This window comes from Bolinopsis microptera, chromosome 11 (assembly GCF_026151205.1).
Source record: "Bolinopsis microptera isolate Bmic1 chromosome 11, MBARI_Bmic_1.0, whole genome shotgun sequence".
Lineage (NCBI taxonomy): Eukaryota > Metazoa > Ctenophora > Tentaculata > Lobata > Bolinopsidae > Bolinopsis > Bolinopsis microptera.
Window position 1 is genome coordinate 9,774,683 of NC_087082.1, and position 19,092 is coordinate 9,793,774.

Below are 19,092 nucleotides of genomic sequence, written 5' to 3' on the forward strand. Positions count from 1 at the left end.
GGTTTCAAAACATATCACGAATTAGGGAGCTCTGACCGGAGTCAGAACTCTAAACAAACAGCATTGTAACTCAGATTACTAGAGTTACTAAATATTAAACAGATTACTAAGTAACGAACCTAAGCTCTGCCAGCTGCCCCCTGAGTACTGGTACACCTCCACAGTACCCGACCTGTTTATCATCAGGGTCTGTCCCTCTCTTCCTGGTTTGTTCAGAGCCTCAGGTCCTTGTAGTTTATCCAACTGAGGAGAAATAATGTGTTTTTAATGGGTATCGAGCAGTGATAGGACAAAGGAGGAGGAAACTGTCTTATTTTCCATTCTCTTCTGGTTCCTTAGTTCCCAAAACTCCTCACGAGTTGAAACACAATGAGACAGATACAAGTTCTATAATGAATTAACCATTTCTACTCCCAGATAGTCTATCTACCTGTAAATCTCCCACACTCTGTGCACTGTGTTTCTGTGCAGCTAGCTGTTCCTTCATCTGCTCCCTATCTATCAGTGGTGCTAATCTCCCCTCGTGGGGACTGAAGATGCGAGCTACTCCGTCGCTACCTTCAGGGAATAGTTAGTTAGAGTAGGTACTGAAATGGTTATTAACTTAAAGTACTAAGATCCGGATATAAGGTAGCGTCTTATTCAACATGTTGTCATGGAAACTACCAAACTGATGAGCTCACCTCCGACGAGAATATCAGAATCAGGGAGAGGTTCGCAACACCACGCACTGATAGCTGGTATCTGGATGCTCTGTTGGAGTGAACCATCCTTTACTATAAACAGGTTACCTCCTTCTCCTGACACTGCGAATCCTGGGGAGGCGGTACAGAGGTTATTAGTTATTGGTTACTGATTTGGATGCTATGGTTACATAATACATAGCTATCTAACTAGGTTAATAACATGTATGCCATACATTGTATGGTTACTACGTTGGTCACTAAGTTGGTAACCAGGCACGTGTTTCCAAAATCAAACACATACCTTCAGGAAGGAGACAGAGAGAGTAGAGGAAGTTGCTGCTCAGCTGGACCGTGTTAAGACAAGAACCCGAAATGTCCCAGTGTCTGACGGTCCCGTCGTTACTGCAGGACATGAAGGTCTTGTCAGGGAGAACTGATAGCTTCCTTACTGCGTCCAGATGTCCTTTGTACACTGTCTCCTGTTTACCTGCGATAGGTGGTTATAGTCCCCAGTTATACGGCATGTCAGACGGTACGTTAGACGGCATTTCACAGCTTGGATAAGCTTGTGAGAAATATTGTTATCATAGTTTGAACCTACTCAATCTTGTCACTAATTTAAGATCTAGGTTCAAGACGACCATTTGCATTTGACATTTGTCCAAAAAAATCATAGAATTATGAAGATGTGAAAGGTGCATCTATGTGGGCAGTTGGTAGATTCTCACCATCTCTCCAGAGTCTAATGGTCTTGTCTCCACTAGCAGAGAGGTAGATCCCCGCACCAGGGTAGATGGCCACGTCCCACACCGGAGCAGAGTGTCCCTTCAGCACCTCCTTCAGTTCCATCTCCTCCCATACCTGAAGGAGCATATTATGAAGGAGCATATTATGAAGGAGCATATTATGTAGGAGCATATAATGTAGGAGCATATATTATGAAGGAGCATATTATGTAGGAGCATATAATGTAGAAGCATATTATGTAGGAGCATATAATGTAGGAGCATATTATGTAGGAGCAGCATTAAATTTGTGAACTTCAAAACCTTACCTTTATCTATCAAACTTAAAAGAGTCTAGAGAGTGTTAAGAACTAAATAAGAGACAAAAAGGTTTTAAAAAACCGTTTATTTAATCGCTTCACGAGCAACCTTACCCCTCCGAGTCATTAAAAGTACGTACCCTAACGGTGCTATCAGCTGACCCAGACAGAATAGTACCGTGCCATCCCGTGGAGAGACACGTGACTCCCTCCGTGTGTCCGATAAGCTGCTTGATCGGCTCTGCTACTCCTGCAAGAATTTAAATTATTTATGCAGTTAAGTTCTACATGATTGACCGTCAAAATATCTTTTTAGAAATTCTAACACTTTTCGAATGGTGTGGTAAACTGTTAAGGGAGTTTAAACCAGGCTTTATGAATGCTCAATACAATAATTTTAATATTGTCTAAAGATTTTTAACCGAAAGAATGCTGATATTTTTCATGGAAAAACTCTTTCTGGTGACGACACTATTAACAGATCGTGTTTGCAGCAGAAGAGAAAATACAGAGAAGAAAGGAGCAAAGATATTTGATATAAGGGCGAGTGGGGGAACTTATTGGTCTACAGAAAAGGTTGCTGCACTCGGTGGGAGAAGGCATAAAACTGACAACGCCCAACAACGTATCCCATAAGAGCTATATTCTACTCCAAAAGGTCTCCAACAAACCTGTCCCCAAATAAGTTTCCAACCAACCTGTACAATAGATGTTGATAACTTTGTCCTGTCCGCCAGTCACAATAAGGCCCTTCGGAAAGTCATCAGTGGTCTTGAGGGACGCAACTGCGTTCACAAACCCTGTGTGTCCAGTTAGCTGACATATCACGCTCCACCTAGTAACAAAGATAGTAACACCTAGTAACACCTAGCAACACCTAGTAACACCTAGTAACACGGGTAGTAACACCTAGTAACACCTAGCAACACCTAGTAACACCTAGCAACACAGGTAGTAACACCTAGTAACACAGGTAGTAACACCTAGTAACACCTAGCAACACCTAGTAACACCTAGTCACATAAGTAGTAACACTTAGTAATACCTAGTAACACCTAGTAACACCTAGCAACACATGTAGTAACACCTAGTAATACCTAGTAACACCTAGTAACACCTAGCAACACATGTAGTAACACCTAGTAACACCTAGTAACACCTAGTAACAAGTTTCAAGGTAGACAGTTGAAAAGTAAATGTAAACCTGTCAGCAGCGGGTGTGTCCTTGTCACAGTCAGAGTTCTGTTCCCAGAGCCGGGCAGTGTTGTCCCTGGACCCTGTCACTATCAGACCCTGGTTGTGAGGGGTTGTTATTGTATACATAGTGTATAGTGTATAGTGTATAATGTATAGAGGTGGTGAGGACACTATTAACAGATCGTGTTGTCCCTGGACCCTGTCACTATCAGACCCTGGTTGTGAGGGGTTGTTATTGTATACATAGTGTATAGTGTATAATGTAGTGTATAATGTATAATGTATAGAGATGGTGAGTCGTTAAGGAATATATACTAAAGAATTGGAAACTTGCCAACCAGGCTTTCTCTATAACTAATCCCTATAAGCGGACAACTTGCTGTCAAAATATAGCAAACAAACTAATTCAACCGTCTAATTTGCCCCATTATGTTGAATGTTGATATGAAACTTACAGTGGCGGTCATGCTATTAACTTACAGTGGCTGTCATGCTATTAACTTACAGTGGCTGTCATGCTATTAACTTACAGTGGCGGTCATGCTATTAACTTACAGTGGCGGTCATGCTATTAACTTACAGTGGCGGTCATGCTATTAACTTACAGTGGCGGTCATGCTATTAACTTACAGTGGCGGTCATGCTATTAACTTACAGTGGCGGTCATGCTATTAACTTACAGTGGCTGTCATGCTATTAACTTACAGTGGCGGTCATGCTATTAACTTACAGTGGCGGTCATGCTATTAACTTACAGTGGCGGTCATGCTATTAACTTACAGTGGCTGTAATGTATATTGTATAATTTGTATAGTATAAAGAGCATAGTGTATGGTATACAGAGTGTATAAACTTACAGTGGCGGTCATGCAGCAGCACCGGACATCAGAGGAGTGACCGACAAGGGTAGCAGACAGATCGTACATTCTAATAACTCTGGTGGGGTGGAAGAAATGTAGTCACTGCGCAATTTCTAGGTATAAATTACGCTCTCTGGAGAGCCAGGGATGAAATTGAACAAATTTGGTAAGTTTTTGAATCTCGAAAGTAAAGGCTCGAGTTGGTGAAAGTCGTGTAAATAGAATTCGCACTCTATGAACTACTAGGACGGCGAGGTAACAGAATGATTTACAGATATCAATAAAACTCCAAATTCTGATAAAATAGAAATGTAAATTTGAAACAAAACTAAATGTACAAGTCAAATGCTCAAATAAAAGATATCAGTGATTATCAAAATGATGTAAAAGCAATTATTCGCACTAAAGATAACTGAGACTGAATCTGTATGGTTCTAATCTTCACAGTTTAGATCGTAACTGGACACTTTCTATTATGCCAATCAATTACAAGACAATCATTAAACATATAACACATCATATTATCATCTTAACACAAATCATATCTAATTTGTAGATCTAACAAATTGGAAGAGGACAATGTAAACTGTAAACTCAAAGCTCAGGCGAAGATGACCATGTGAAAATAACCAAGTACAACTGATCACTAGGTCTATCTTGTCATTATCGAAAGTTGAACTTCTGTCCGCTTTCACTTCTTCTCGCTGTAAATTTGTCCTCATTGACAAGTGACCAGTTTCAGTCCATATCAGTTGACTTCTTACTTCTTAGTTTCTTAAGATTCTCCAGATCATCCTGGAGTCGTTGTTGTAGGAATGAGTTGGTGGTACGAGCTACCTCCACCTCTAACCCTCTTATCTTCCTGTCCAAGGTCTGAAATATGTGAAATATGTGAAATATGTGGAATTTTGTTATTTAAACAGAATGCGGATGCTATTTTTACAAATCGTAGTTATTTTTGTAACATTCAGTCGGAAATGATTGCACAGTATCTTAAATCTTAATTTTATAGTTCAAGTTAAAGCAGTATAAAGTCTGCTAAATACACTCTAATTAACATGTCCGCTACATGCTATAGTTATGAACACTAGCAAAATAATAACCTCCAGCTCAAATATAGCATCCTGACTGGTAGAATTGCTGGTATCCATGGCTACCCTCACAGCTCCTTTCCTAATGGCCTTTGTAGTCGTACCGTCCTGTAGGTGGAACATTATTATTATTATGATTAGAGAGTATCATGGTTATGAAGGGATTAACCGTGATTTGCTTTTACTAACTGTACAATAGGTAAAGAGGTATCAGTCGAATAATCTGTAGAATAAAGTCCGAGAATAATCGCAAATTCTCAATAATTTGGTAGTGAAAGCTAGAAAACCTCGTCTGGACTAATAATTTGGGAGTGAAAGCTAGCAAACCTCGTCTGGACTAATAATTATGGAGTGAAAGCTAGCAAACCTCGTCTGGACTAATAATTAGGGAGTGAAAGCTAGCAAACCTCGTCCGGACTAATAATTAGGGAGTGAAAGCTAGAAAACCTCGTCTGGACTAATAATTAGGGAGTGAAAGCTAGCAAACCTCGTCCGGACTAATAATTAGGGAGTGAAAGCTAGCAAACCTCGTCCGGACTAATAATTAGGGAGTGAAAGCTAGCAAACCTCGTCTGGACTAATAATTAGGGAGTGAAAGCTAGCAAACCTCGTCTGGACTAATAATTAGGGAGTGAAAGCTAGCAAACCTCGTCTGGACTAATAATTAGGGAGTGAAAGCTAGCAAACCTCGTCTGGACTAATAATTTGGGAGAGAAAGCTAGCAAACCTCGTCTGGACTAATAATTTGGGAGTGAAAGCTAGCAAACCTCGTCTGGACTAATAATTAGGGAGTGAAAGCTAGCAAACCTCGTCTGGACTAATAATTAGGGAGTGAAAGCTAGCAAACCTCGTCTGGACTAATAATTAGGGAGTGAAAGCTAGCAAACCTCGTCTGGACTAATAATTAGGGAGTGAAAGCTAGCAAACCTCGTCCGGACTAATAATTAGGGAGTGAAAGCTAGCAAACCTCGTCCGGACTAATAATTAGGGAGTGAAAGCTAGCAAACCTCGTCCGGACTAATAATTAGGGAGTGAAAGCTAGCAAACCTCGTCTGGACTAATAATTATGGAGTGAAAGCTAGCAAACCTCGTCTGGACTAATAATTAGGGAGCGAAAGCTAGCAAACCTCGTCCGGACTAATAATTAGGGAGTGAAAGCTAGCAAACCTCGTCTGGACTAATGATTAGGGAGTGAAAGCTAGCAAACCTCGTCTGGACTGGAGTCCCCGTCATCACTACTCAGATCCTGGAACATCTCCATTAGCTCTTTGTCGAAACTCTTCTCCTCTTCTCCCTCCTGAATCAGAATGTTTTGTATACAGAGTGTATACTGTATAGGGTATAGTGTATGGTGTATAGTGTATAGTGTATAATGTATAATATAACTCTTCTCCTATTTTCCCTCCAGAACAGGGGTGTAGGAAGCGGGGGGGGGGGGGGGGGGGCAGAATGTTTTGGGGTTTGGGGATAGCAGCCATATTTTGTCAAGCTGAGCAATTTACCGCGATGGAACGGCTGTGAGAAGCAATGTTTGGATTTCAAGAAAAAAAAAGTCGTGAAGTTAAACCACTGATTTTTACTGAATGATTTCAGATGAAAACGTTAAACCGAGCATGATTTTTATTTGTTGTAATCCTACCTGAGCGCTGTGTTTTGTGGCTGAAATGTCAGCAGTCAGCGTTTCATCCAACATTTTAGAGAGGTCACATGTAGCAGTCTGGGGTATCTCTATTATTTCTTGAGAGAGGCCTGCGTGGGAATAGTGTTACAGAGGGTTTGTGAATTACCCTGAAAGAGCACGTATTATCGGCTCTGCTGTTTACTGTGTCTGTAGCACAAAATATCAGAGTTAGTTTGGAGGTTCAGCTTGTGTCTCTTTTACTTGATGTACGTGCAGCAACGCAGTGGTGGTGCGCCGTGCAGAGAGTATGTGTCTATTAAAATAATAGCTGCATTGTTAAAATAGGACAGGTTGGATCACTTTGTAGCCTGAACGAAATGTTAATACAGGCTTATTTAAGTACACATTCAACACTTTTTAGTTTTATTGAACAACATGCTTACTATTTGTATGCATAAAATAAAAATAAAATATATAAATTATAAGTTATCCCAAGTTTTATTAATATTACAATATTTATCACGTGGTTGTTATCAGTTTTGTTTTGTTTTGTTTTGTTTTAGTTATGCAGGTTCGGTTTTCTACAGGGCACAATGTAGCAAATTGATAGACGCCGTGGTTTCTGTAATGGAACATAAAATAAGAAAGTACAATCTGTACTTCATCAATTCCGATAGTAAATATGTTTCAAGAATGACCACGACACCGCAATTGTATCTATTGACTAACTTGTTATCTTGACGTTATCATCAGGGCTTTACTTGTTACTCAAATACAACGACACCTTTACACTCCATAATCTCAATGCTATCATACAATTATCCCGTTAAACACAGCTGAGGAGACATCCTTTAAACATCCCGCTACAACACGCTACAACCCGCGACACCACCACAACCCGCGACACAACCCACAACATGCTATCAGCTGTATTACATAGCACTCAAACCAAAGTCGGTCACGTGCAAGCCAGGAGTAACCGATGAAGTTATTACAATTGCACTTGATATAATCAGAGCTGTGATCTCAAGCTGTGCACCTGTTTAAAGTTTAAATCAGGCAGTGTGACACCAGGTAATGAGAAGCATATTGCAACGGTAAAAACGACCGTGCAGCGCTCAACACATTCATTGTCCTATTTGTGAGAGCGATCAAGGTTTCAATTTGATGACTGAGAGATGACTTCTGCACTGCCGTCCTATTTCGATCACAACTTTGAGCAATGTCAAAGGTAGCTTATGCGAGAATACATCATGTTTTTGTAGACTATTCTTTCCATAAGTTCACGATTGGAACGAATGCATTATCCATTATACAGTCAAATTTCGCACTCACCCTTTTGTTTATGTCGGCTTTGCTTTTTCTAAAATCTTAAACTTGAACTTATGGTTAAATCCGATATTTTCAGAGTAACGGCTGTCCGAGACAAGTTGATCTTCTCCCTGCCCCTCTTCAAGGGACGAGAGAAACTGTCCCTCCTCAGTTTACTCTCCTTTATCTACACTGTCAAGGGGAACTACAAAGAAGCAGCATCAGTCATCAGCCGCTGCAAGCTTCTCTCTTCAGCTACTCTCCTTGTTCTCACTACCGAGTCCGAACTGTTTAACCGTACCTCCGATACTAAAAATGCTAAAAAAACTCTGAAACTACTGCAGAGGAGCCTGCTAGACACATACTATGAGTCCTTTCAAATTGAAGCTATTATTGATCTAGCCCTGGCGCACATTGTGTTTGGTCTGAACTGCGCGGCGCTCGAGATGCTCCATAAAGCTCGGCTTCGCCTCAGCTCTAAGAGGTCCGGGAGAACTGTTTGCTTTTTAAGCTTTTGTTATGGTCTAGTTTACTATTACTTCAACCAGAACGCTGAGCGAGGGTTGTCCAAGTATTACGCGCAACTCTGCATTGACAAACTTACTCCCCTACTCAAGATATCCCATTATAGAAACGTTTGCGGAGTGTATCTGTGGAAGTTGCAAGTAAGAATGGCGTCAGTGACTATCCCAGTACCAAACAATATGGTCGTGTCAGGGTATGCTCAGTATCAGATAGGGAAGGAATATGTGAAAGCGGGGTTCCCCGGAAAGGGGGTCCACTTGTTGAAGCGATCATTGCAAGTCAGCAAGCTGGCTGATACTTACTATTGGATTGGGGAGGGGATGGTTAAGTTGGCGAATAGACAGAAGGGGTGTGACCCCATGTGGACGGATATCCTGGAGAGGTGTCCAGTTTACGTGAAACCTCCAACAAACGAGCAAGATAGTGGCTTATCTCCTCCACCACCCACAGCAGTAGCTCTCTACAGAAGAGACAGAGAACGGAGGTTAGCTCTAACTTCGCCCACAGCTGTACTGAAAATCATTCAGAGGATCGATACAGATTCTAGGAAATGTTCCAATGAAGTTCTGTACATTGAGGCTCAAGAATATTACAAGAGAGCAATAATTTCATCTCCTATTTTGGAGGAAAAATACAATCTCTCGCTAGCCAAGCTGATGATCTACCTCAACAAAGTAATGAGTGCAGAGGCTCTCCTCTCCAGGGTTATCAGCCGGATATCCTCCCCCTTCATACTGTTCGAAGCCTCCCTTCTCCTCGCCACCTGTTTCGCGAGTGGCAAGATCATGATAGCTTCAGAACACATCTCCCGGTGCTTAGACCTACTCCCTAAGATCAGTGTGAGCAGCGAGAAGCTGCACTTGTTGACCCAGTGGTGTGTCTACTACGCGTACTACCATTGTAACCGGAGGAACAGTCTGGATAGCAAGTACTGGGTGGACCACCTGCAGGACCTGGGATACTCTCAGGTGGAGCCCCTGGTGGAGAAGCTGAAGGGCATGCAGGAGGACAAGGTGGTCAGGATGGTAGGCAGCAGGTGGGTTAGCAAGAACAGGAACGCTAAATCTCATAGCATTGATGTGGACCAAAGTTGAGTTGTGGTAACTGTTTTAAAAGATTTTGATTAATTAAAGCTTGAATAATGTACAGTACGCGATGAATTGTGATTTGATTTTAATTGTGGTTTAATTCGAGAACAGAGAAACAGTGTAGAGTGAGAATACCACAAGGTGTTTTAAGAATAACGCTTTGAGATCGACTTGAAAACTGTTAGTGCTTGGTGATTTATAAGTGCTACCCTCTGGGGCCAACATCACGAAGACAGCACATTTTTTATAAAAACTCAATTTATATGAAGATCTTTTCTTTGTTGATATACATTGAATTTGCCCTTTTATTGAATAGGAAAAGAAAAAAACACGAGTAAGAAGTTTTAAAACAATTGAATGTTTATGAAAAAATATATTGGGTTTAATTCTAAAATGTCCAGCGTCCAGGTCCCAGGATAAACTGTAGAGGAGTTTCACGCTACATAACATTTTTACACGAATTCTTACTGCACGTATGAAATGATAAAGTTGTCTTTGTCCTCAAAGTGTGCCGTATCACTCTCAAAGATCTTGATGCTGGTAAGAAGGGAACAGGAGTCGTGACTGAACTGGCCGTCAAAGTTTACTTTGTGCTGCATCACCTTGAAGTTCTTCCCAGGGCGGATGATGAATACGATCTTCTCAGTCTTTGACCAGGACAACTCATTGTTCTCAGAGAAAGTTGTTTCCAACTCGGACGAGTAGTCGGCTTTCGCTGTTGCGCTCATGCCGAACAACTTGAATCCTCCCTTCATTGATGCTTCCACGGACATTTTATAAGTGGACTTGTTGGTGATGGTGTGTGAGCTGGATCTCTTGATGCCAGTTGTAACAGTAATCTCCCGAGTGATGGGGCTGGATCCCTGCCTGTTATCAAAGTGAAACACCTCATCTGTGTAGAAGTTTACCTTGAACCTGGGAACTAACTTCCACATCTGATCGTTGTAACGTGGCCCGCTGTACATCGAAATTTGCTGATTTCCAACACCATACTTGGCGATTCTGTCGTTTTTATAAAGGCAACTGTAGATGTAAAAGAATCCATCGTTATTTCCGGAGGGCACAAAGCGAAACAGTTGGTCGCTAAAGTGGGGCCCACTGTACACTACGAATCTGTGTACCCAGTTAGCGATCCTATACTGAGAGTAAACTTCATTGATGATGTAGTAGCACCCCTTTTGTGAAGGATGAGGTTCTAGAGTCCAGAGCTGGTCCGGGTAGAGAGCATGTTCGTATGTTCCCACGTTGGAACCTCCACTACCCCACTGGGTCAGCCGGGCTTTATGGTACACTTTGTTGTATATTAGAAACTGGTTGTTGTCCAGAACTAAACTTTGGCAGACCGCCAAATTTATCGTTAAAGTCACGAGAAAAATAAGAGATAGTTGGGATTTCATCTCTTTTTTATTATCTTTAACGAAACTGCTAACCAAGATTTTATAGCAGAGGCTCTGTCTGTAAGAAAATTCAAGATGAAAAGGAGAAGAGTGAAGCCAAAAGAGATTGATGCAATAAATTGTGTTCGGATGGAAGGTAAATGATGTGGATTCTGGTGGAGAGGTGGGGCATATTTGGAAGATAATATATGATAAGGTTATCTGTTAGAACTGTGGAGTGTGGTCTACTGTGGTATACTGGAATGGTAGGACTGCAAAAGTAATGTCCTCCTCGTACGATAAGGCAAGGAGTGAAGTGAACTTCATACTGTATTCTTTAAATTATTGTAAAAAAATCTGACCTGGACAAACTGGAACCCCCAATTTCAACTTAAATTAATTAACAGACTGAAGCTAAAATATTCTGCCTCGCACAAAATATGTGAGGAAACACGGAAATATTTGTACTGGATCATCATTATCTGACCTGGTAGTTCCAATACAGTCTTGCTACTCTCCGGAACGGAGGACGGAGCCAAGTGTGGTTTGTCGTATACAATCCTCGTTTGGACGCTGATAGCACTGATATCAGCTCGTAGTAGGCGTCTAACCTGAGTTGGTGGTTTTTAGCTGACTTTCTTTAGTTTAGCACTTAGATATGAAAAGTAGATATGATTTAAAAAACTTAATCTGATTTCAGTAATACAGGGTTCAAACTCAGATACTAACACTGGTATCTGCTCGAAGTAGGACGTCACTCCGGTCGGAGATTACATCAGCCTAATCTGTAGGCTTAACTTTAAAACAATTAGAAAAGAGCAATTCAGTAAAATATGACAGAACTGATGAACCAAAATTTAGCTGCTTACCTCTTTCTCCACCTCAGGATCGTCTATTATCTTTTTAGGAGCAGTTTTCCTGAAACGCTTCTTCCGTACGTTCTTAAAGGGAGGGGTTATACCGTGGGAGTGAACATATTTCTTGTGATCGTTCTTCTCCTTTCTTATCAGCTGTGATCTGTTCGCATCCTCCGCTTCTAGCGGTGTTTCGGCCACCTGCACATGGTATGTTATACTCTACTTTCCTTCGATACTGGATAGTTATAATAAATTAAGAGATCAGCTCTGTAATCACTATAAAATAATTAAGAGATACGCTCGGTAATCACTAAGATTTGCCGCAAACCCCGATTCCCCGCTGCTGTTACCTTTCCCCCAAACTCCACGGTAAATCGGGGTTTTACTGTGATCGGTGAAACTTACCAGTAACATCTGGCAGATGTCCCCAGATTTGTAGAACGTTTTGTTATCCACAGTTTTCTGACACTCAACTATGCACGGCAGGTCAACTATCCTTGCTGACAGTATGTCATTTTCAATCTGAAATTGTAACATTATCATCCGCGAAAATTGCGATCATTTTAACTTGGATATCATATAAAATGGTTTGTCATTAAAAAAATATATCTGTGTTATATAAGTTAGTGGATTTACCTTTATGTATGTCCACTGACCAGTGACCTCTGTGTTCACCAATAAAATGTCCTAAAACCATGGGGGTTACCCGGATAGGATCATTATCTTAAAACACAACCCTTCCACAGACAACAGATGCAGTGACTTTAACTCCTTTACGAATCGAATCTCTTTTCTATCTCATGTGACTAATAACTGATATTAATAAATGCCATGCCCGTTCACAAGGTGCGGGAACCGGACACAAGGGCGGTGGACGCGAGGGCGTCGGACACTAGGGCGGTGGACGCGAGGGCGGTGGACGCGAGGGCGGTGGACGCGAGGGCGGTGGACACAAGGGCGGTGGACGCGAGGGCGGTGGACACTAGGGCGGTAATAACATCACGCAATTTGATCTTAACTATTGTCATTAATTAACATTTAACTGTTAACGTATTATATAGTCACATAACGAAGTAGTAGATGCAGTCGTATATAATATGTAGTTGGGTGGTTGGAATTTGTTCTAATTGACAATCAAAGTTAGATCCATTTATTCATTTCTGGTGTAATCCGTAGTATTGTAGTAAATGTAATATATGTTTCGGTGGAATTTCACCGTGATATATGGTGAAAACGAGGGTGAAATGATCAATCGGACGCCTTTAAATATGTTTTGCCTAAGTACACAGAAGTTTTAATATCGCAAATAGGATCACGATACGATAGAGTTTGGTTGGAATTAGTTCTAAATAACAAAGCGAGGAAAGTTAGATCCGTTTTTTCATTTAAATGTTTGTAATTATTGATGGAATTTCATCGTGTACCGTGATATATGGAGACATTTTGATATCGCAAATAGAATCACAGTACGATGGTTATTCATTGTGTTCGTTATTCAATGATCAATCGTGGTGGAAACTGGAACCACCGCAGTGTTTTATATTTGAGAGATAGCATACTGTACCTACTTGTTCCAGGATTCGGTCACCAAAATTTGGTAATTCGATTTTTGGGGCCACACCCAATCAACATTGAATTGGGTGAACATATTAAAGACTCCGTTGTAACATATTGCAATAGGTCATTTAATCCGGAATATAATCCGAAAAGATGGTGCGAAACGGATTTAGAATGACGAAGTTATCAAGCAATTTGTTTATCTCGTTATCAAAATTGATTGGTTAATCAATGATTACCCAATTACGACACCGTAATTGGGTTCTCTGCACGATTCCTATAATGCGGATCTAGCCTCAGCCCAATCACCTGATCACACGTAATGAACAAACTCGTTATGCTTCATATCTCGGTTATCTGAGAAGCTAGAACTCTCATTTTTTTCAGGACAAACGTTATTCGAATGGCCAAACACAATTCAATAGTACTTTGGCTCCATCCGACTTATTAATATTGATATGTCACTGTACTAACTTTTATTTTTAACTACAATCAATTGTAACGTTAAACCAATTAAATAAACTGTAAATTAAAAACACGTTCTGAATTCATGCCTGTATTTAGTGCAGCATGGACTCTTCAATGTATGACAAAACCGTCTGCACTCAACAGTACAACAGTCAGACTTAGCATGCATACACGCGGAACATGGAAGCCCAAAAGGAAAGGCAATTGCAAAACAAATTACTCGCACTGAAATCACAACTCTATAAATGCCTGTGGAGGGCTCTAATACGGCGGGATTTGAACTCCACGCTTTGTAAAGAAGGTACTGCTAAAACTATGACCTTGACAAACATTTCGGCTGGCTGTCACCTCGATACGTGGTGACTGCTGGCCTTCTGCAAAAACAAGTAACAGAGCTTGGCAAGTGGCCAATTCGGGACCCCTCTCCCACCAGGGCACCATGGGTTTTGGCAGGTTATATCTTTAAAAACGTGGGCCGGTGGGTGCAGAATCACACTTTCAAAACAGGAAGAGAAAAGAAAAGAAAAAGATTTACCTAGCTATTCTATGATCTATAACGTATTAATGTCTAAATAAGACAATTAATAATAAGACAATTAAAGAAACCAATTAAAGAAACTATAAAATAACACAATTGTATTTTCATTTAAAATTTTCTTTCATCAAACCTATTCTACAAAAACAGGATAACCAGGCCACAATATTTAGGTCGGCTCCGAGAAATGGTTCTTAACCCTCCACTGGCAAACAGAGATTTTACAGTCCTTGTCTTTACTGACAGTCTCCTTAAAATACTTCCTCGTCTCACAGTTGAATCGTATCAATGTTCCTGTTTCACGAGACTCGCTATTCTCCTTTCGCTCAGCTTCCTTCACGTAAGAATTTTCCCCATAAACAGAATATCTCACAACATTTTTGTGTTCAGATCGAAAATACTTCAGCAAATCTCCCATTTTGACAAAAAACACATACGAGCAGATAATTAAAATCAACATGACGACAATGGCCATTAAAATGAGGATAACATAATCAAACCCGTTCAGACACTTATAACTGAAGGGTGTGTGAACCAACTCTCCCATATCAGTAGCATTTAAACAGTGCTGCGCTATATTCGCTGAACTGTACTGATAAATCATGCCCATCACACGGAATATCATGGTAAAACTAAAGAAAAAATGGACAAAAGCACAACACACAAAAACACGTGACCATTTGAACAAGTCCAGGTGAGTCCCGAATATGTCCAAGTAGATAGTTGAGGAGGTTGTCAGCAGTTGGTAACTCCCACTTCCTGACTTAACAAGCCTCACGATGGGCAGGATGTAGAGTAGGGTTGTGACTGCATCTTTGAAGATGATCCACCAAGGAGGATTGGAAGTGACGTACTTGTCCACGTAGAAATATTCTAGTAGCAACTCGGGACCATCTTCAACCACTATTTTGAAGCAAGCTGCCATTACCTTCAAGAGGTGGGATCTGACATTGGCAGTTTCGTCGTAGCTATTCTTGACCACTTTCAGCACAAGATAAGCAAACACGGTCGACTTAATCGCACCGAGTATTCCAAATGTCAGAATACCGTAGGTGACGAACACATTCCGGGTAATGGCTCTGGGAATGAGATCACCTGAATCCAGCCGTACGAAATAATACACATCCACCATAACATCTGCATGATCCACAGCTATCTTCCCTATTGGGAGTGCGATGAGTTTTAACATCGACCAGACTAACCTCACAAGTTTGGGGGTTGCACAAGAAAAAGGGCTGCACTTCTGTGCAGTTATCAGCTGCTTCCCAGACACCCAAACGCTCTGTATACCCGCCATCTTTGTACCAGCCAGCTGATCACAGAACTTAATAGGAAGCTGAACACCAGAAGCACTGATATAGATACCATCAGTCCGCCTGAAGACATGATACTTGAACAGCACAGGCTTGTCAAACAGCTCGTATATTTCAGGTGGTAAGGTCATGGTGTTGTGAGGTGAGGGGAGGAGTAGTGGGCGGATAGAGGGGAGGAGTTGAGCTCTGGAGATATTCGGGTTTCCTGTTGGGAAGGGGACTGTCTGGCGCATGTTTGTCATACCTGCCATATTCATCCCTGGGTTAATAAACCTAGGTCTTTGAAACGTCATCCTTGAAGATGTTCCACGGGGAAAAGGTGCGGCAAAGCCTTGATTAGCACCTGCAGTAAAGCCTTGATTAGCACCTGCAGTAAAGCCTTGATTAGCACCTGCAGTAAAGCCTTGATTAGCACCTGCAGTGAAAGGAGAAGTGTGACTAAAGCTGGGTATTGCAGCAGGTCGACTATTAGCTGCTAATCGGATCTGATTCTCTCTCGCCCTACATTCGTGTCGATACATATTTATTTTCAGCTTAATCTGTGGATCAACTTGCTCGGTTATCAAGGCGAATAGCTCCTCTCCAAAATACTCCTCAAAGTAAATGCAGTTCTTCTTATCCTGATAAATCTTGACGATTTGGCGCCACCCTAAGCGATTAGCTCCAAGTTTATACAAGAGAGCAGACGTTAACACTAGGTATAAACCGGGAATCACAAAAGCTAAGGCAGCTTCGAGGGAGTTGAGGTGGGGCTGCCATAACGTTGTGACATTTTCGTACACAATCCCACTGATATTCACAGAGTGAACACTGTTGGTGGACATTGAACAAGGGTTATAGTCTATAAATCAGAATCTCAATGTTACAACCATCTAACCATGTCATAACCATGTTACAACCATGTCATAACCTGAAATGTAGGGCGGTTAGAACTGTTGATCCCTGAAATACCGGGAAAGGGAAATAACACTGTTTGGAATCAGTGTTTGGCACAAAAGTTGAAGTTGTCAAAAAAGTGAACTTAAATGTCAAAATTTCCAACGTCAAATTCGTATTAAAAAGGGGCGAAATATGAGCATAATTCTGCTGGCAGAGATAAGCAGTATGGATTTCAAAGTTAGGATTTCAAAGTTAGGATGAACGATGCGGTTGTTCATGGGAAAATCTTAAAATTTAGAAAAACAGAATCACATCATAGCTTCTTTAACATGCTGTTGAGTAGCACTGTTTCTGGATTGGAACCTAAAACGCACGGTCACCAGCGAAATGACCTCATATGAACCGATTGGGCGACTCAAATCACGAGCGAACAAATTACAAACAGTAACGAAATCTTATGAAATGAGAATGTAACTTGATACCCATAACTATCAGGCGTGAAGTCATTATGAAGTCGATTGAGTGATTAACAGGTGACACGTTATATACCTTACTGATTTCGGGAAATTCACTATTTAGTAACCAATTTATTAATATAAAGCTGTATAGTTGCAACATTAAAGATACCAAAATGGTTTGTCTGTGTAGTAATTTGTTTATTTGTACTTTTAGTAATCCTCAACAACTTCAGCCACTGCCTTCCAGTACAAATGGTGTGCGGATGCGAACACAAATATTTAATATTACAAACCATAATTTTCTGATTGAACTGCATTCTTTTTATCTATAATTAATATATAACTATAAGATAAATTAGCAACGTAACAGTTGAAAAGTTATAATAAAATAAACACACTCATACTCGAATAAAGCTTTAAAATCGTACAATAAAAATGTATGGTTAGGAACTGGTTGTAATAATAAGGAATATTGAAACTGTCCCTTTGATCACGAATCAATATGAACAAAAAGGTAGATTGATAACAGCGTGAATATGAGGTATATAAGATGAGCTATAGGAATGAATAGATATGTTTCGCTCTATAAGGCAGCTGACCAAGGACGAGTATATCGAGCACAAAATAAAAGAATGAAACATTTTCCTGTAAGCTTGTAGTAAAAATATACTAGCTTGTTGAGGATTACATGCGATGAGCTATTCTTACTTTATATCACAAGATCCAGTCATGTCCTAACATTCCCTACTCAAAGTCAATATCCCATTCACTGTAATTGATAAGCTAAGAAGGTACACGAAACGTGTGTGAACAATATTGCGTTATCCAGCTATTGTCGTGCGAAGTACATACAGCTTTACACGTCACGAGGTACACTGTTCCTACTCAAGTATTGTATCCTACAAATCTTCTCTCCAGATACTATTTATTCAGGCAATACTATCGAGAATATACCTATTTTAATGATTATTTTAACGTCATTTTGATCGGTTTTGTTGATATTACGCTGTGTTTAGTACGAGCAACATTTTATTTGGCTGTATCTTCGGTTGTGTAGGATATTTTTTGACGCGATTTAATCTTACTAACAAAGAATACCATTAGGTTCCTCCCTGTGACCACGGGTTTTCTAGTCTATATTATAAATCAGAGAATTCTTTCTGTACGTACACTGTACGACCGCCCACGTGCAAATCAAACGAAAAATATGAACTTGCGTAGTAACCATGGTTGCGAGGGTTATTACACGCACGTGCACGTGCAATGATTGTTTTAACGTCATTTTGATCGGTTTTGTTGATATTACGCTGTGTTTAGTACGAGCAACATTTTAATTGGCTGTATCTTCAGTCGTGTAGTATATTTTTTGACGCAATTTAAACTTACCTACAAAAAATACTATTGGCTTCCTCCCAGTGACTACGGGTTTTCTAGTAATAACTATAAGATAAATTAGCAGAAAACGTAAAATATTAAAAGTTCTACGTAATTAAATAACCGTAATTAAATAAACACATTACCTTGAGCAGCGCGTTCCTGCAGTCATCCTTGATGTCCACCTGTAATCTCTCACGTAGGTTACCCTTACTTACTGCCTGTCTCACTGTCTGTAAAACACGGACTGTCGTTATGTGAAACTGTATAGTGTGTATCAGTAGTAGTATTATATAGTATTATATATAGTAGTAGTATTATATATAGTAGTAGTATATCTAATACAAGATTCTGTGGTGTTGTATGTGATAATATTGCAAGTATTAAGGATTATTTAGCTAAATATTATTATATATTATACAGTAAATTGCCAATTTACTGGGGCTTTCTAACCCAGTAATTCGTAGTTTGATCTACATTAAATAAAGTATACAATTATTATGGGGATATAAAAAACACCCAGCAAATCGGGGTTTTGTTGTATGATCCTACTGTTAGTCTACAAGTTCACTTAATCACTAAATACCTTAATTATATTACAAAGTCAGCTGACAGTTTACCTGAGCGTATTTGTCGGGAAGTCTGAGGATCATCAGGTTTTCTTGGTTTTCATCGTCCTCATCCTTCTTTCTCGACATCCTTTCTGTGAATACTTTGTCGCATGTAAAGGTGAGCAGACAAATCTCGCTTTAAAATACGATCATAGTTGATAGACAATAGTAATAATAGTAGGCATAACGTAAAATATTTATTTATTTTCGTGTTCAATGGGAGGAAGAAGTAACCGAGCT

General features: G+C 40.3%; 2 protein-coding genes across 2 annotated transcripts in view; both read right to left on the reverse strand.

Annotated features, from left to right (window-relative positions):
* LOC134822609 (phospholipase A-2-activating protein-like) overlaps nucleotides 1-19,092 on the reverse strand; it is a 78,235-nt gene that overhangs the window by 9,781 nt on the left and 49,362 nt on the right. The window contains exons 2-10 of the mRNA XM_063833733.1: nucleotides 3,786-3,863; nucleotides 2,936-3,024; nucleotides 2,430-2,566; nucleotides 1,872-1,981; nucleotides 1,415-1,547; nucleotides 988-1,173; nucleotides 684-815; nucleotides 431-558; nucleotides 120-243 (exon numbers count right to left, since the gene is read on the reverse strand). Coding sequence (XP_063689803.1) covers nucleotides 120-243; nucleotides 431-558; nucleotides 684-815; nucleotides 988-1,173; nucleotides 1,415-1,547; nucleotides 1,872-1,981; nucleotides 2,430-2,566; nucleotides 2,936-3,024; nucleotides 3,786-3,854 — 1,108 coding nt within the window. The 5' untranslated portion in view covers nucleotides 3,855-3,863. The remainder of the gene's footprint in view (nucleotides 1-119; nucleotides 244-430; nucleotides 559-683; nucleotides 816-987; nucleotides 1,174-1,414; nucleotides 1,548-1,871; nucleotides 1,982-2,429; nucleotides 2,567-2,935; nucleotides 3,025-3,785; nucleotides 3,864-19,092) is intronic.
* Nucleotides 4,082-18,949, reverse strand: LOC134822611 (transcription initiation factor TFIID subunit 7-like). The gene is made up of 9 exons (XM_063833735.1): nucleotides 18,862-18,949; nucleotides 18,388-18,474; nucleotides 12,063-12,179; nucleotides 11,670-11,855; nucleotides 11,288-11,411; nucleotides 6,519-6,628; nucleotides 6,087-6,176; nucleotides 4,892-4,987; nucleotides 4,082-4,661 (listed from the first exon to the last, which is right to left on the reverse strand). Exons 1-9 carry the CDS (start codon nucleotides 18,937-18,939, stop codon nucleotides 4,527-4,529), a joined length of 1,023 nt encoding a protein of 340 aa, XP_063689805.1. The 5' UTR covers nucleotides 18,940-18,949; the 3' UTR covers nucleotides 4,082-4,526.